We start from the raw sequence: 17,760 nt of genomic DNA, 5'->3' as shown, positions 1-17,760 counted from the left end.
AAAAATGTGGCTTTGTTGATGAATCCAATGTATTTGCTAAAACAGGCAGGAGGAAAATAAATATATATTTATATTTCAAGCTGCCAATAAGAACTGAAGCCGAATGAAAAGGCATTTTCATTTGCTTTTGTCTAGCAGAACGTACCAAATGGATGCTCAATGACCACCGCCGCAGACTCTGTGGACTTGCTGACTCCAAACTTGTTCTCGGCGCACACCCTGAAGGTGTACTCCATGTACTTGGTGAGGTTGGTCACTTTGATGTGGGTTCTCTTCACACTGGAGTTTACCACTTGCCAGGAGGCGGAGCCAGACTCCCGTTTCTCCACAATATAGTTGCTGATTTCCGTGCCGCCATCGTCGGCTGGCTCGGACCAGGACAGGCTGCAGGAATCTGAGGAGACTTCAGAAATCTTCACAGGGCCTGTGGGTGGAGTCGGTCTACCCACGACAACCACGGTCACTGTGAACGTCTTCACACCAGCAACGTTCTCCAGGATCAGGTAGTACTTGCCGCTGTCGCTCCTCTTGCTGTCTCTAACCGTCAGAGTGGTGATCTCCTTTGTGGTGGTGATGCAGACTCTGTCAGACTCCTTAAGCTTCATCTCCTCCAGTTTCCAGGTGACTTTGGGTGCAGGCCTGCCACTGATGGGGATGCTGATTGTTAAGGTGTTGGAGGTCTTGCAGGTGATGAGCTGGTTGGTGATGCTGCTGAGGTCGGCTGTCGGTTCAATGCGAGGCTCCTTGATGACCACGGAGCTGAAGGTGCCCTGAGGCTCGCTGATTCCAGCATCATTCTTGGCCCTTACTCTGAAGTCGTACTCTGTGTTTTCAATCAGGCCCTCCATCAGCATCTTCAGAGATCTGGTCTCTCCACCAAAATTCCAGCGGTCGGTGCCTTTAGCTTTGAATTCAACAATGTAGCCTCTGATGCGGCTGCCTCCATCATGCTCAGGCTTCAGCCACACCAGGGAGGCTGTGGAGTTGGTGGTGTCTACAACATCCAGTCTCCTGGGTGGTGCAGGTTCTTCTGTGGCCATGACGGGCTCCGTCATCTCGAAAGGATCTCCCTGGCCGTACTGGTTCACGGCAATCACCCTGAACACGTATGGCAGACCAACATCCAGACCTGTTACCCTGATCATCTGGCGAGAGCACTTGGTGCTGACCTCTTGCCACGCCAGGCGGCTGGCCTCTCGCTTGTCCACGATGTAATGGTGGATCCGGGCTCCGCCATCATTGGTGGGGGCGTCCCACATAACCGTTAAGGCTCCGCGTGTTACGTCTTTGAAGGTAATGGCTCCCGGAGGTCCGGGTGTGTCCTGCACTTTGACAGTGAAGGTGATGGACTTGCGGCCGCTGTTGTTCTCCAGGGACAGAGTGTATTTGCCGGCTTCGTACCTCGTGCAGTTCTCGATGGTCAAAGTGGAGCAGCATTCTGTGTTGTTAACATCAGCCATGACAGGCAGCTCACCATCTACCCTAGCCCAGGTGGCAAGAGGTGCTGGTTTGCCACGGAAGGGAACTTGGAGGGTGACAGTCCCGCCATTCTTCACAATGTGGGTCTGCTTGAAGCTGGCATCAAGTTCAATCTCAGGAGATCTAAGTCTGTCTAGAGCCTGAACAGCGTTTGGCAACCCTGAGGCTTCACTCTCTCCGGCCCCGTTCACCGCGCTGACCCTGAACTTGTAGAGCTCTCCAGGCACCAGGCCCTTAGCAGTGTAACTGGTGTGGATGCACATCTGGTTGTTCACTCTATGCCACTCCTCCAGACTGGCCTTGCACATGTCGATGTTGTAGCCGATGATTTCCAAGCCGCCATCAAAGACAGGCTTGGTCCATTCCAGGCTAATGGAGTTCTTGGTGGAGTCAGCGACCTGGCCAACAAGAAAAGAGCAACGTTTATTTTGACGTTCTGTTCTTTGTCTTATATTTTAATTACAAAATACATGTGGTTTTTTTTATTCCATTCAAAGTTATTTGAGTTGGAATTAAACTTCGAACATCTGGGTCAGAATTTGAATCTCTCCATGAATGCTTATTGTCTTGCTATGTTCCTGCAATCTTACCTTGATCAATGTGGGAGAGCTAGGTGCGCTTGTTGGTTCTCTGCACTTGATGAGCCTGGAAGTACTGCTGGCCGGTCCGATGCCAGCTCCATTTTCAGCCATGATGCGGAACTCGTACTCGTTGCCCTCGGTGAGGTTGGTGACACGGTGTCTCAGCTCTGTGATGGTCCTCTTGGAGGAAACCTTCACCCAGCGTAAGCTCTTTTTCTCTCTCCTCTCCAGGATGTACTGCTTGATCTCGTTGCCTCCATCGGACCTTGGTCTGGTCCAGCACATGGTGATGCTGTTTCCAGTCACATGGGTGGCATCTGGGGTACCAGGGGCATCCGGCACAGCTGAAGACAGCAGAAAATATGGCATGAGAGTTATGTTTTTAAAGGCAGATTGTGAATTAGATGGGTAATTTAGGGTTATATTTGGTCAATATTTCAGAGATAAAATACCCATGAGGGACTTACTGTATTGCATCTGTGCAATGAAGGCATCAGAGTCCAGAGATTTGCCAACACCAAACTTGTTGACAGCACAGATTCTGAACTGATATTCATTGCCCTTGATGAGGTTTGCAGCATTGTAAGAACAGGCTTCGCATTTGGAGGTGACCATGGCCCAGGTGATCCTGGACGTCTCCCTCTTCTCCACCGTATAGTGGCTGATGGCGGCACAGCCATCGTTTTCCGGCGGGTTCCACCACACGGTGCATTTCTCAGCCGTGATGCCAGTGAAACGGATGGGACCCTCAACAGGTCCGGGGGTATCTGCAGGGACAGAGATTGTAGATGAGTTTCCATTAAAAAGAGTTCAATAGTATGAATAGGTTTGAACATTTTTAAATATATCAGATATAGCCACAGAATCAGCTGCGTTCACGAACCTTGTACTCTGACGTTGGCATCAGCTTTCTTGGTACCGGAGCTGTTTTTCGCTTCTATTGTGTAAATACCACGATGGTTCCGGTCAGCATCGCGTACAAAAAGATTGCTGGTGCCAATGCCGGTGGTAATCTCAATGTCATACATGGTCCTCCTGTCAATCTCTTTGCCATCCTTATACCAGATAACCTGGGGCACGGGACGTCCAGTGATGCTGCAGCTGAGCTTAAGGTTCTCACCGGCCTTCAGGGTGAGTGCCTGGTCTGCAGACCATTCAATGTCAGGAGAAACTGGAGAAACAAAGAGAACAAACTAATTAGGAATCTGAACAATCATAGGGATGTCCAAAAATTATTTTTATGATCATCTGAAAAGTCTTACTGCTCTCATCCTTTGTCATGATGTATCCAGAGGAGTTAGATGGTGGACTGACTGTGCTCACAGCATTTCTGGCAATGACTCTGAACTCGTATCTGTCTCCAGCGGAGAGACCAGTCACAGTGAACTGGGTCTCGCAGACATCAGTGAAGTTGCATCGCAGCCATTTGCCTCTACCTTGGCGCCTCTCAATACTGTAGCCTACAATTTTTCTGCCACCATCCCTCTCAGGGATGTCCCACTTAAGGGTGACTGAGTCTCTGGTTACATCGATGCAGACAGGTTTGCCAGGTGGATCTAATTGAGAAGAGAAAGAAACATTTTATTCATAATGTTAGAAACACACAGGATATTTGTCAACCTGTGCTTTCAGTGTGTATATTGGACTGCTTCTGTAAGTACAAAGCTACACCTCAACATATGAAGATGTTGTCTTCTGCGTGTACTTACCAACAGGGGCTATAGCGAGGGCATGTTTGCTCTGTTCACTAACAGGGCTGAGTCCAGCGTTGTTCTCAGCGTAGACTCTGAAGGAGTACTCCAGACCCTCAATGAGACCTATGATCCTGTACTCTTTGTTGGAGATTATGGTAGAGTTCACCTTCTGCCACAAGAGGCTGTTCCTGTCCTTCTTTTCAACATGATAGCCCAAAATGGGGGATCCTCCGTCGAATCCTGGGGCGTCCCACCTGATGGTGATACCATCACAGGTAACGTTGAAGGCCACTGGTTTTGGTGGCGGTCCTGGAGGTTTGTACTGGTGCTGGGCAACAACTTCTGAGGATGCAAGAGAATCACTGACCCCATACTTGTTCTCTGCACGGACTCTGAACTGGTACTGAGTTCCCTTGACCAGGTTAGGAATCTTAAAAGTGGGCCTGACAACACTGGAGCAGACCATCTTCCAGTTGGCCTGGGAGGTTTCACGTTTCTCCACACAGTAGCAGGTGATCTCACCACCTCCGTCCTCCTTCGGCTCATCCCATGAAATGATGATACTCTGTGCTTTGATCTCATCGAAGCGGATGGGTCCAACAGGTGTTGAGGGGGGTCCAAGAGTGACCACATTAATGTCAAAGTAGTTCTTGACAGTTCTGTTGTCCAGAACCAGAGTGTACTGGCCGGCGTTCTCCTTCTTGGCTCCTCTGACTGTGACCGCCGTCTTGTTGTCAGTGGTCCTAAAGCGAATCTTGTCGCTTTCCTTCAGAGGCTGGTTATCCTTCAGCCAGCTGATTGAAGGCGTTGGCTTACCCTTGAAGGGCAACTCAATGTGTATGTTCTGACCAACACGGACAGCAAGATCTCCGTTAGGGTAGTCAATGAGGTTGGCTTCAGGCAGAATGATGAAGTCCTTCACTGTGATCGGACCAATCTGGGAGAAGTCACTGTTGCCCTTCTCATTCTTGGCAAACACTCTGAAGTCCATTTCAGCCTTCTCCTTGAGTCCCGTCACCTCACAGCTCAGGCGCTTGCATGTTGCTCCTAAAGTCCAGGTAGGATCTTCCTTTGATCTCTTCTCGATGATGTACTCAGTGATGTGGCTTCCACCATCGTGGTCAGGTCTGGTCCACTGCAGGGTAACAGAGGTCTTTGTAGAGTCCGCCATCAACAGGTTTTTAACAGCTCCAGGAGTTTCCGTGGCTCTTACAGGTTCAGTGGTTTCACATGTCTCGCCCACACCATACTCATTTTCAGCAGACACACGGAAGAAGTAAGCTACATCCTCCTCCAGGCCTGTCACCTTGTAAGTTGTGTTGGTACACTCGGCATTGATCACCTGGTAAGCCTTCATGGTGGATGCCTTCTTCTCGACAATGTAATGTGTGACAGGGGAACCGCCTTCAATGAGAGGAGCCTCCCAGCTGAGGCTCAGCTTTCCTCTTGTCACATTCTTGATCATGAGTTTCTGACAGATGGCTGGACTGTCCAGAACCTTAAGGGACACAATGATAATCTTGGGTTCTCCCACACCGTTCTCAATCTCCAGCAGGTACTTGCCGCGGTCATCGCGGCTGACCTTAGGGATCAGGAGCGTGGTGGCGCGCTCAGTGCTGGTGATGGTGTAACGGTTGTCAGCAGCAATATTACGGTCGCCACGTCTCCATGTGACATTGGGGGCCGGGCGTCCCTTCAAGGGGATAAACACCTCCACGTCACGGCCAGCCCTGGCGGTGTACTGGGTGGTCATGGGAACGTCCAAGTCCAAATCGGCCTCCTCTGTTGGAAAGAAGGGTAACACAAACAAAGGAAAGAGCAGGAATTAATTTCCTCAGTAAGAAAAACCAATGAACCCATAAAAAAGGACTTGAGTCATGCTCAAGACATTTTGTTGTGAAGGGATCTACAAGAATACAAACCCAAGATATCTTTGGCTTGAAGGGGCTGGTACATTTTGATGTCTTCTCCTTTGCCCTTGCAGTTGACAGCAGAGACTCTGAAGAAGTAGTATGTTCCAGGTTTGAGATGAGACACCACATACTCGCAGGCCTTGACCTGTGGGTTGACGATGGCCCATTCTTTCTCCTCTGAATTCAACATTTCCAAAAGGTAGTGTGTGATTTCACTGCCGCCATCATAGACAGGCCTTTCCCAGCCAAGGGTGATTGAGGTCTTCGTGGAGTCCACGAGACGCAGCTTGGAAGGCTCACCAGGAAGATCTGGAGAGGAAAAAAGGGATGAATGAAAAATGTTATCATCACGGAAAAATTTAGATATCTTAAGATTTTCCTTTGTGATGCAAAGTGGTAATTCAAGCGTACCGATGGGGTCGTAGGCCTTGTGGAGGTCCGAGCACTCGGAGTAGTTTCCTGCTCCGGCCTTGTTGACAGCACAAACTCTGTACTGGTACTCGTTGTTCTCAGTCAGGTTGGTGACCTTCTGCCTGGTGTCTCTGATGGTGCCCTTCACCACCTTTGCCAGGAAAAAATAAAGTTAGGATCCTCAAACACGGCAGCTATCAATTTGGCTTCTTTTACAATTCAGTGCAAAATCTGTAAATGTATGTCGGCAAACAAACCTTGAACCACTGCAGACTCTTCTTCTCCCTCTTCTCCAGGTAGTATCCATCAATGTCGCTGCCTCCATCTATTGCTGGTCTTTCCCAGACCACTGTCATGGTGGACTTTGTGATCATGCTCACTTTAGGCTTGGATGGCTCGCTTGGAGGAACTGTACAAAATCCAAATGCTCAGGTTAGATGCTTTTAAAAACATCTGAATTAGAGTTTGGTAGAATAATACATGCATTGAAAAGCAGTTGTGTTTTTTCATTGTTTGCTCACCAAATGCGTTCTTTGCAACGATAGGTTCAGACTCCAGTGCGTCTCCAATGCCGTACTTGTTCACACCACGGACTCGGAAGATGTACTCATTTCCTTGGATGAGTCTGGGCACGTTAACAATGCAGTCAACCAGTTTTTCTGAGACAATGGACCACATTATCCTGCTGGTCTCCCTCTTCTCCACAATATAATGTGTCACCATGGCACCGCCCTCATCCGAAGGGGGAGACCACATGATGGTGGCGTTGTCAGCTGTCACCTTCTTAAACTGAATCTCGCCATCAGGGGGTCCTGGCTTGTCTGGATGGGGAAAGGACATATTCATGTACGTTATGGTCTATTCAGTATGTAAATAAATGTCATGCCACATTCTTTGATACAGTTTTTAGTGTCTAAATACCTTGAATAAGCAGCCTAACGATGGCGCTGGCAGATCCCATGGAGTTCTTCACACGGAGCTCATAGATTCCAGAGTTCAAACGGGTGGTGTCCTTCAGGAACAGACTGGTGGACTCAAATGTGTGTTTGAAGGAGAGTTGGCTGTTGGGTGCAAGCTCCCTGCCATCCTTAAACCACTCGATTGTGGGAGCAGGTTTGGCTGTGATGTTAAACTTGAGCTCCACATTAGACTCAGCCATGTACTTGACCTCACTGAAGTACTCTTGAGGTATTTCAATCTCTGGGGCACCTGGATAAACAAAATACAGGTAGGTGAGTCTGAGAGAATTATATATATACCTTAAAAAAAGTAAATGCACTAAATGTTATGCAAACCACCGACTGGAGTACAATGCTCAAAAACACGAAACAAAAGAGACCCACCATAGGTATCCACGCATGTGGCTGGACCAACCACCGTGGATGGATTGCTGACTGAACCAACAGCATTCTTGGCCATGACTCTGAACTCGTATGTCTCGTCCTGGGTGAGGCCAGTCACAGTGTAGCGGGTGTCTGTGACATTGGTGAGGTTAGCTTTGGACCACTTGGCATTAACGGCTTCTTTCTTCTCAATGATGTAACCATTAATGGAGGATCCGCCGTCATAGTTGGGCTTCTGCCAGGCCAGGCTAATGGAGTGCTTAGTGATGTCACTAATGCGGAGGTTGATGGGTGGCTCTGCACGAACAGACCAGAATAACTCATAATAAGAAGCTGTTGCTGATGAGTCTTCAGATTTTCTTGAACATTACAGACATTTTATTATTTTCCACTCACCACAGGCATCAATGGCCAACACTGCATCAGAAATCTTGCTGAAGAGGCTGATTCCAGCAGCGTTCTCTGCTGCTACCTTGAACTCATAAATAAGTCCAGCACTGATGTTGGTGACCTTGTAGTGTGTAGCACGGATCACCATTTTGTTGACGTTCTGCCAGAGAATGCTGTTCCTGTCTTTCATCTGGAGATGGTAGCCGAACACATGACTGCCACCGTCTGATTTAGGCTCCTGCCAGGCTACAGTGATGGTCTCCCTGGTCACAGCAGTGATCTCTGGAGTCGATGGAGCTTCAGGTAGAGCTGTGAGGTAAGATTTGAATGGGGTTGACATCATAAAAGAGAACAAATGAGCAGAAACAAATCATGTGACACCCAAAAGGGAAGCGAAGGCTACTTACTGTAAGGAAGGTTGACAGCAACAGTTTCTGAGTCAATGTGCTCACTGATGCCATATTTATTTTCAGCTCTGATCCTGAACTGGTACGCTAGACCAGTGGTCAGCTTCATGATCTTCATGGTGCAGCGAGCCACAGCAGAAGAGACTTCCACCCAGTTGGCTGAGGTTGTCTCTTTCTTCAGGATGATGTAGTTGGTGATAGGGCTGCCACCTTCATATACTGGTGGGAGCCACTCCAGGCACACGCTGTCTTCTGTGATGTCAAACATCTGGACAGGTCCAACTGGAGCACTGGGGCGGTCCAGAACAACAATATTTAAGAAGGATTTGGTGGTTCCATTGGAGTTAGAGGCAATGATATCATAGCGTCCTGAGTCTCCAGCAATGCTCTCGCGCAATGTGATCTTGATGCTGTCTGGGGTTACTTCAGAGTTGAACCTCATGGTTGATTTGAGTAACACGTTATCCTTGGACAGGGAGACTTTAGGCAAAGGCCGGCCTGTCAGTGGGATCTCACACTTGAGGTTGGAACCGGCTCTTACATATACTGTGTTGTGTGGGAAGTCCTTCATGTTCATCTCAGGAGATTCTAGAGCAAAAAAGTAAAAGGAGAGTTGAAGCGAGGGAAGCATATCCTGGTTATATGCCTTTACCGGCTGACTGTTACTTCTTAATTTGTGTTGACTAACCACGTTGCTGTATCTGAAAAATCTGTAACTTACCGAGTTGGTCTTTGACCACCACTGGGGTGAGCAATTCCTTGATATCACTGAAGCCAGCGTGGTTCTCTGCTCTGACTCTGAAGAAGTACTCAGCATTCTCCCTCAGACCAAACACTGTGAAGTGGATGAACTTGGTCACACCACACTTAACCCACTTCTCCTGGCCCTTCTCCAGAGCTTCCACCAGGTACCCAGTGATTCTGCTGCCTCCATCGTGATCTGGTTTGGCCCAGGCCAGGGCCACACTCTCCTTGGTCACATCAGTTGCACCCAGCTTTGGTGGTGGGCTTGGTTTTTCTGGATAGAGAGAACATAATGTGTTTTATTTCAATATTCTGGTATTTTCTTGTGTATTGAGTGCGGTTCAATAATGTTGCTGACTTTAAATTCTTTACCTGTGATCTTTGTTCCTTCTTTGGTCTCAGCAGAAACACCAACACCATACTCGTTCTCGCCTGTCACTCTGAAGTAGAAGACTCCTCCCTCCTGCAAGTCTGTCACCTTGTAAGTCAGTCTGTGGCATGTGTCAGTCAACCTGGTCCAGCCCTTCTTACTGGCCTCACGGATATCAACAAGGTAGTTCTTGACTGGTCCTCCTCCCTCATTCTCAGGAGTGTCCCAGGTGACAGAAGCAGAGGTTCTGGTCACATCCTTGACCTCCAAGTGGGTAGGAGGTCCTGGGGAATCTAAGACTCGGACATTGAGGGTCAAAGAGGCAGTTCCAGATACGCTTGACAAGGTGATGACGTATTTGCCAGAGTCGTAGCGAGTTGCTTTCTCTAATGTGATGGAGGTGAAGGTGTCTGTGTTGTCAATGACAGCACGAACTCTGAGGTCAACATCAGCCTTAGACCATGAAACACTGGGAATGGGTTTGCCTCTGAAAGGCACTTTCATGGTGAATGAGCTACCATCCTTAACAATAAGAGTCTTTCTCATCTCATTGCTGATGTCAAAGACAGGCTCTTCCTCTCTTTCTTTAGCGACCTGTCGGTCTGTCTCAGCGCTATTCTCACTGGCTCCAATCTTGTTTATGGATTTGACAACAAACACATATTCAGTCCCAGGTGTCAATCCCACCACTGTGAACTCTGTGTTCTTCGTATTCTGGACTCCAACCATCCATTCATCATCAGAAGACTTCCTGTATTTGACTTTGTAACCTGTCACAGGTGCTCCGCCATCAAACAGTGGCTTATTCCAAGACAGGGAGACTGTGGTCTTTGTAGAGTCAATGATCTTAGGCTTGGCAGGAGGAGAGGGCAGGAACTGAGGATCTTCAGCTTTGGTGAGTGGGCAAGGGGTGCTGGAAGCACTGAGGCCTGCGGAGTTCTCTGCAAACACTCTGTACTCATACTCACAGCCATCATGAAGGTTTCCGGCTTTGACTCTAAGGTCATAAACAGGTTTCTTGTTGACACGGCACCAGCGAAGGCCAGTCTTCTCTCTCTTTTCAATGACATAGCCAGCGATAGAACTGCCACCATCAGAAGTTGGTCTTTCCCAACAGATGGTCATTGCCTCACTAGTAACTGAGGTGACTTGAACATTAGTGGGAGCCGCAGGAACAGTGAATGGATCAATGGCCTTTGTTGGTTCACTCTCCAGGGGCTCACCATCCCCATATTTGTTGACTCCCCTAACTCTGAAGATGTACTCATTTCCTCTAAGCAGCTTGGTCACTTTACAAGTTGTTGCCTTCATGTCACCATAGACAAGTGTCCAGGCAAGGCGACTGGTCTCGCGTTTCTCAACAATGTAGTGCATGATTTCAGCCCCACCGTTCTCCTGAGGGGGACCCCACATTATGGTACATTTCTCTGCAGTGAGGCCAGACACTGACATTGGTCCTGAGGCAGGTCCAGGTCTGTCCAAAACCTTACAGTTGATAGCCACAGCCCTGGTTCCTGCCACATTGTGCAGTGTCAAGACATACTGGCCAGAGTCCCTCCTGATAGCATCTCTGACTATCAGTGTGGTTCCAAAGTTGGTGGAAGTGATTTCACATCTGGCCTTGACATCGATCTCCTTTCCATCCTTAGACCAGGAGACAACAGGGAGTGGACGGCCTGTGATTTCAGCATCAATTCGAATGATATCTCCAGCCTTAATGACAACCAGCTGTCTGAGCTTATCATCCAGGATAATAGTGGGAGGGTCTACATCATCCTTGACAGTGACAGGACCAGTGCTCTCTGAGGGATCACTCAACAGCTCCGCAGAATTCTTAGCGAGGACATGGAAGTCATATTGGACATCTTCTGTGAGGCCTGTGACATCGAAGTAGGTGTCTTGCAGGTTGGTGAAGTTGCATTTAAGCCAGCGGCCATTGGGAAGTTCCTTGCGCTCAACAATATAGCCGGTTATCTTCACTCCACCATCATACTCTGGCTTTTCCCAGAAGAGGGAAACTGATGTCCTGGTAATGTTGGTGACTCTAAGGTTCCGTGGAGATTCACATGGATCCCTGGCTGCTACAGGTTCACAGGCTTTAGTGCATGGACCAATTCCAGCAATGTTCTCAGCATAGACTCTGAACTGATAAAACAGGCCTTCTTCAATGCCTGTCATCTTAAACTGGTTCTCAGCCAGCAGACCTCTGTTGACCTTGGTCCACAGGATGCTGCTTTGGTCTTTGCATTCGATGTGATAACCAGTTACAGGGCTGCCACCATCACTGGCCGGTCTGCCCCATTCCACAAGCATGCCATACTTGGTGGCATGGGAAACACGGATGTTGGTAGGAGTGCCAGGGGCCTCGAAGGGATATTGAGCAACAATGGGAGCAGAGTCAACGGCTGAACTCTTGCCATAACGGTTCTCAGCTGCAATACGGAACTGATACTCCGTTCCCTGATTGAGACGTGTGACTTTGATTGAAGTCCTGGCTACTGTGGCTGAGACAATCTGCCATGCAATGGTGGTAGTGTCTTTCTTCTCAACTACATAGTTGTTAATTTGGCATCCACCATCATAAGTTGGAGCATCCCAAGACAGACTGATGGAGTCAGCGCTCACCTCATCAAATTTAATGTTGCTGGGTGGGCCAGGTTTGTCAAGGATTACAACAGAAGTTTCACCTTTCTTTGTGCCAACTGAGTTTGTCAGAGTGATCTCATACTTTCCTACATCCTCCTTGGTTGCATCCTTGATGGTGATCTTGGATGAAGTCTTGGAAGTAAGAACATTTACCCTGGTTGTCTGCTTAAGCACATGGCCGTCCTTCTTCCAGGACACGTCAGGCTGAGGTCTGCCTCTGAATGGAACATCAATCTTCAGGTCGTCACCTGCTCTTACACTGTATGTGTCGTACAACTGGCTAATGTAGGGCATCATAGTGATGTCCTTAAGCACGACAGGGTTGGCCAGAGGCTTGGCATCACTCTTGCCCTTATCATTCACAGCAGTAACCCTGAAGGAGTACTCCTCTCCAGTTGTGAGACCACCAATAGTAGCTTCCAGTGCTTTGGCTTCACTGCACACAGTCCATTTGTCATCTCCCTTGGGCTGCATCTCCACAATAAAGCTTGTAATCTTGCTGCCTCCATCATGATCAGGTTTCTCCCATGAAAGAGTGACGGTATGACGAGTTACGTCAACCAGGACTATTTTGCCAGGGGGCAAAGGAGCCTCAGCAACCTTGACTTGATCTGTGGATGCAGGCAAACCTACTCCCAGCTCATTCACAGCCAAAACTCGGAAATAGTATCGGCCTCCCTCCTGAAGGTCAGAAATAAGGTAAGAGTTCCTCACGCAGTTGGTGCAAACACTGGTGAAAGCCATTCTCTTCTGTTCTCTCTTCTCCACAATATAATGTGATATCTTAGCTCCGCCATCAATAAGAGGAGGCTCCCAGCAGATGGAGACTGAATTTCTCTTGACATCCTTAACCCCCAGGTTGGTAGGAGCACCGGGAGAGTCTAGGACTCTGACATTGACGAAGGCTGATTTAGAGCCACTGAGGTTCTCAAGGGTCAGCACATATTTGCCAGTGTCAAATCTATCGACATTCTCAATCACCAGCATTGTGTAAGAGCTTGTGACATCAATCTGGGCACGCTCATTCAAAACTCCATCAGCCTTTGACCATTTGACTTCAGGCTCAGGTTTTCCTCTGATGGTCACAAACAGGCGCAAGGTGGCAGTGGCCCGAACATTAACCATCTTCCTCAGGTCAGCATCAAGTTCAATCTCAGGAGCCTCCAGCTTCTCTGCAGCAATCACAGAACCTGGAAGATCCACATGCTCTCCTACACCCTCACAGTTGACAGCACAGATGCGGAAGTTGTACTCTGCATTCTCCTTAAGGTGCTTTACGGTGTAGTTGGTGGCCTGAACACCACTGTGTGGTGTGCAAGTGACCCACTCATCATCTGCTGCCTCCTTCATCTCAACAACATATCCGCTGATTTGTGCTCCACCATCATAGATAGGCCTGGACCAGGACAGAGAGACTGTGGTGCTCGAATGGTCTGTGACTTTGGGGTTATTCGGACATCCTGGTGGATAAATGGCATCACAAGCTTTGATGTATTCAGATGGTGCGCTAGGCTTTCCAACACCAGCAGCATTTTCAGCTGAGACCCTGAACTCATAAGAGTGGCCCTCTGTGAGGCCACCGCATCTAAATCTCAGGTCAGTAAGCCTCTTCTTGTTGCACTTGGTCCACCTGATGCCATCCTTATCACGTTTTTCAAGCACATAACCATCAATCTCAGATCCTCCGTTATTCTCTGGTCTCTCCCATGTGAGCACAATGGAGTCCCTAGTGATAGCGCTGGGTTCTGGGGTGGACGGGGCACTGGAAGTGGTGAATGGGTTGCGAGCAATGACAGGCGCAGATTCCAAAGGATCACCAATACCATATTTATTGACAGCAGTGACTCTGAATATGTATTCATTGCCAGGCAGCAATTTTGTGATTTTGTAGCTGATAGCCTGGATCTTGGGCTCAACCATGGTCCATGACAAGCGACTGGTCTCTCTCTTCTCAATGATGTAGTGAGAGATGCTGGCTCCACCATCGTGTGAGGGATGGCTCCAGTGCAGATAACATTTCTCAGATGTGACCCCTTTGACTTCTAGCGGGCCATCTGGAGGACCAGGTCTATCCAGAACTTTAACATTAACTGGGATCATCTTGACTCCGCCAACATTGACAAGTTTAAGGACAAAGTGACCACCGTCCACTCTGATGCACTCCTTGACTGTGAGGACGGTACGGGTGAGTGTGGACTTGAACTCCATTCTTGGGGTGAGTTGGTCAATCTCCTTTCCTTCCTTTAACCAAGAGACCTCCGGCAGAGGCTTGCCGGTGAAGTCAGCATCAATGATAAATGTTTCTCCAGCACTAACAACAGTCAAATCCTTGAATTTAGAGTCCAAAACGGCCTCTGGTGCCTCAATTTCATCTTTAGCTGTAATTTCTCCTGTGCTCTCAGAAGGACGGCTAGAAATGCCAGCAGCGTTCCTTGCAACGACCCTAAACTCGTAAACACAGTCCTCAGTAAGGCCAGTGATTACGTAATTTGTATCAATGATGTTGGTGTAGCTGGCCTTCATCCAGCGGTTATCTGGGTGCTTCCTCCTCTCGATGAAGTAGCCAGTGATTGCACTGCCTCCATCATACTGAGGCCTGGTCCACTGAAGTGCCACGTGATTTCTGGTTATATCAACGGCCTCAGGATTGCCTGGTGGGTCGCAGGGATCCCTAGCTACTGTGCACGCAGATATTTTGCTAGCTGGGCTGAGTCCAGCAATGTTCTCAGCAAATACTTTGAATTCATACTCAATAGCTTCTTCCAGCTCTGTAGTCTTGAAACGTGTGTCTGGGATAAGAAGCTTGTTGAGCTTAGTCCACAGAAGGCTGTTCTTTTCCTTTCTCTCAAGGTGATAGCCTAGGATGGGGCTGCCTCCATTGTTGGTGGGAGCCTTCCACTCAACAACCATGTTATCCTTGGTTGCAGCCGAAATAATTGGTGTTCCTGGGGCAGCAGGCACACTGAATGGATACTGAGCAATAACATTGGGAGAGAGAATGGCTGAACTCTTTCCGTATCTGTTCTCAGCAGAGACTCTGAATTGATACTCAACTCCTGTCTTCAAGTTGGTGACTTTGATGGTGGACCTGGCAATAGTAGCAGAGACAATCTGCCATGATGTTGTTGTGGTGTCTCTCTTCTCCACAATGTAGTTGTTGATCTGACAGCCTCCAGTATAAACTGGTGGCTCCCAGGAGAGAAGAACATAATTAGAGCTCACCTCCTCAACATTTACAGGGCCTGTGGGTGGGCCAGGCTTCTCAAGAATAATGACAGTAATCTCCTCCGCAGCTGCTCCGATACTGCTGGTTGCTGTGATTGTGTATTTACCAGAGTCCTCCCTATTTGCCTCCTTGACACACAGTTTGGTAGATGTGGGTGTGCTGGTTACATTTAGTCTGGTTGTCTCCTTAAGAGGATGCCCATCCTTACTCCATTCGACGTTCGGGACAGGTCGTCCAATCACTGGAACCTCAATTTTCAGATCCTCACCAGTTTGTAAACTGAATGTGTTGGCTGACAACTTGAATCCGGGCAGGACAGTTACATCTTTGGCTGTGACAGGGGCAGCCAGAGGCCTGGGGTCACTCTTGCCCTTCTCATTGAAAGCTGTCACTCTAAACAGGTACTCGTGGCCCGAACTAAGACCGAGCACAGTGCCCTCACAAGTTTTGGTTGTGGCGGCCACTACCCATTCCTCTGAACCCACAGGCTGCATTTCAATGTAGTAGCCATTAATTCTGCTGCCTCCATCATGGACTGGCTTCTCCCAGGAGAACGAGGCAGAGGTTTTGGTCACTCCAGTTAAAGTGACCTTACCCACTGCTAGTGGAGGCTCTGAGGTCTTAACTGCATGTTCTGTCTCAACTGCCTCTCCCACACCAAACTCGTTTTCTGCTAAGACTCTGAAATAGTAGATGGTTCCCTCAGTAAGGCCAGTGATACGATAGCTTGTTTTTGTGCACTTGTTCTCCACGTTAGAGTAAACAATCCTGTTGGACTCACGCTTTTCAACCAGGTAATTCTTGATTCTTGCACCACCGTCAATAAGAGGAGGCTCCCATGTCAGGGTGACACTTTCCCTCTTAATGTCTTTTACTGTCAGATTCACAGGGGCACCTGGAGTGTCCAGAACCTTAACAGCGACAAAGGCAGATTTGATGCCAGCACTATTTTCTAAGTTGAGGATGTATTTTCCAGCATCATATCTGTCACAGATGTCAATAGTGAGCTGTGTTTGTTCATCACCAGTGTCTATCTGAGCTTTAGAAGTCAGTTCTCCGTCATCCTTGGTCCAGCTGATCTCAGGAGTAGGACGGCCCTTGAATGGTATGCAGATTCTCATTGAGCCTCCTGCGCGGACAACTATTCCCTTTCTGAGCTCTGCATCCAGAATCATCTCTGGAGGATCAATTTTATCTGAAGGTTTCACGACTCCCTCAATCTCTGTGGGCTCTCCAACACCCAGCTTATTGATAGCACATATGCGCACTTTGTATTCCTGGTGCTCAACCAACTTCGTGATGGTAAACTTCAGGTCTTTAACTCCAGAGGGTGGGGTGCATAAGCTCCATTCCTCCTCCTCAGCCTTGGTTATTTCCACAGCATATCCTTGAATCTCACAACCCCCATCATAGATAGGCCGGTGCCAGGCCAAGTTGATGGTATCCTTAGTAGTGCTGACCAAATGGGCGTTGGAAGGACAGCCGGGTTCAAAGCTTGGGTCACAGGCTTTGGTGTAGGGTGTAGGTGGGCTAGGCTTACCCACTCCCGCTGCGTTCTCAGCAGATACCATGAACTCATATTCATGGTCTTCAGTCAGACCAGTTACTCGGAAACGTAAGTCAGTCACTCGGCGTTTGTTGCACTTGGTCCACCTCACTCCAGCTCTGTCTCTTTTCTCAACAATGTAACCAGCAATCTCACTGCCTCCAGTGCTCTCGGGGCGGTTCCAGCAGACAGTCATGGAGTCCCTGGTAATGTTAGTGATCTCAAGCTCCTGAGGTGAGCTAGGGGTAACGAAAGGATTCCTCATGATAACTGGTGTTGACTCAAGAGGCTCACCCAAGCCATATTTATTGACTGCCATGACTCTGAAGATGTACTCATTGCCCTTCAACAGTTTGGTAACCTTGAACATGGTAGCTCCACAGTCACTGGAAACAACAGTCCATGCCAGGCGGCTGGTTTCTCTCTTCTGAATGACATAGGTAGAAATGCCTGCTCCTCCATCGTGCCTGGGTGGCAGCCATGACAGTGAACACTTCTCCTCTGTGACATTGCTGACAGTAATAGGTCCCTCTGGAGGGCCTGGTCGGTCCAGCACCCTCACATTGAATGGGACAGTCTTTGATCCAGCCACATTAGTCAGTACAAGTGTGTACTGTCCACCATCCACTCTGATGGCATCCTTCACAGCAAGCAAAGCCTTAAAGTCTGTGTTTTTGATCTCAGCTCTTGATGAGTTTTCAACTTCAACAGATCCCTTGAACCACTGGGCTATGGGGATGGGCTTTCCTCCAACACTGGCCTCCAGATTGAAATTCTCTCCAGCATTTATAACAATTGTCTGGTTGTACATAGGATCTGTTTCACACTTGGGTGGGTCGACTTCATCCTTTGCTGTGATGGATCCTGTGCTTTCAGAGGGTTTGCTGATAGCACCAGCTCCATTCCTTGCAATAATTCTGAAATCATATTTGTTGTCTTCTGTCAGGCCACTAACTGTAAATTCATAGTCAAGAACGTTTGCAAAGCTGGCTTTCATCCACTTTCCTTCG

The 17,760-nt window shown here is 48.5% G+C and overlaps 1 protein-coding gene across 1 annotated transcript in view; it reads right to left on the bottom strand.

Annotated features, from left to right (window-relative positions):
• Positions 1-17,760, bottom strand: part of LOC134867399 (titin-like) — a 196,592-nt gene that overhangs the window by 19,707 nt on the left and 159,125 nt on the right. Inside the window, 16 exon segments of the mRNA XM_063887937.1 lie at positions 146-1,877; positions 2,070-2,404; positions 2,528-2,827; positions 2,944-3,231; positions 3,323-3,616; positions 3,770-5,536; positions 5,677-5,976; positions 6,079-6,229; positions 6,336-6,487; positions 6,600-6,899; positions 7,000-7,287; positions 7,422-7,718; positions 7,818-8,120; positions 8,219-8,806; positions 8,940-9,236; positions 9,335-17,758. Of these exon segments, the coding sequence (XP_063744007.1) occupies positions 146-1,877; positions 2,070-2,404; positions 2,528-2,827; positions 2,944-3,231; positions 3,323-3,616; positions 3,770-5,536; positions 5,677-5,976; positions 6,079-6,229; positions 6,336-6,487; positions 6,600-6,899; positions 7,000-7,287; positions 7,422-7,718; positions 7,818-8,120; positions 8,219-8,806; positions 8,940-9,236; positions 9,335-17,758 (15,816 nt within the window).

The sequence above is a fragment of the Eleginops maclovinus genome, chromosome 7 (genome assembly GCF_036324505.1).
Source record: "Eleginops maclovinus isolate JMC-PN-2008 ecotype Puerto Natales chromosome 7, JC_Emac_rtc_rv5, whole genome shotgun sequence".
NCBI lineage: Eukaryota > Metazoa > Chordata > Actinopteri > Perciformes > Eleginopidae > Eleginops > Eleginops maclovinus.
The sequence above is the reverse complement of the archived record's forward strand: the minus strand, read 5'-3'. Positions and strand labels throughout refer to the sequence as shown.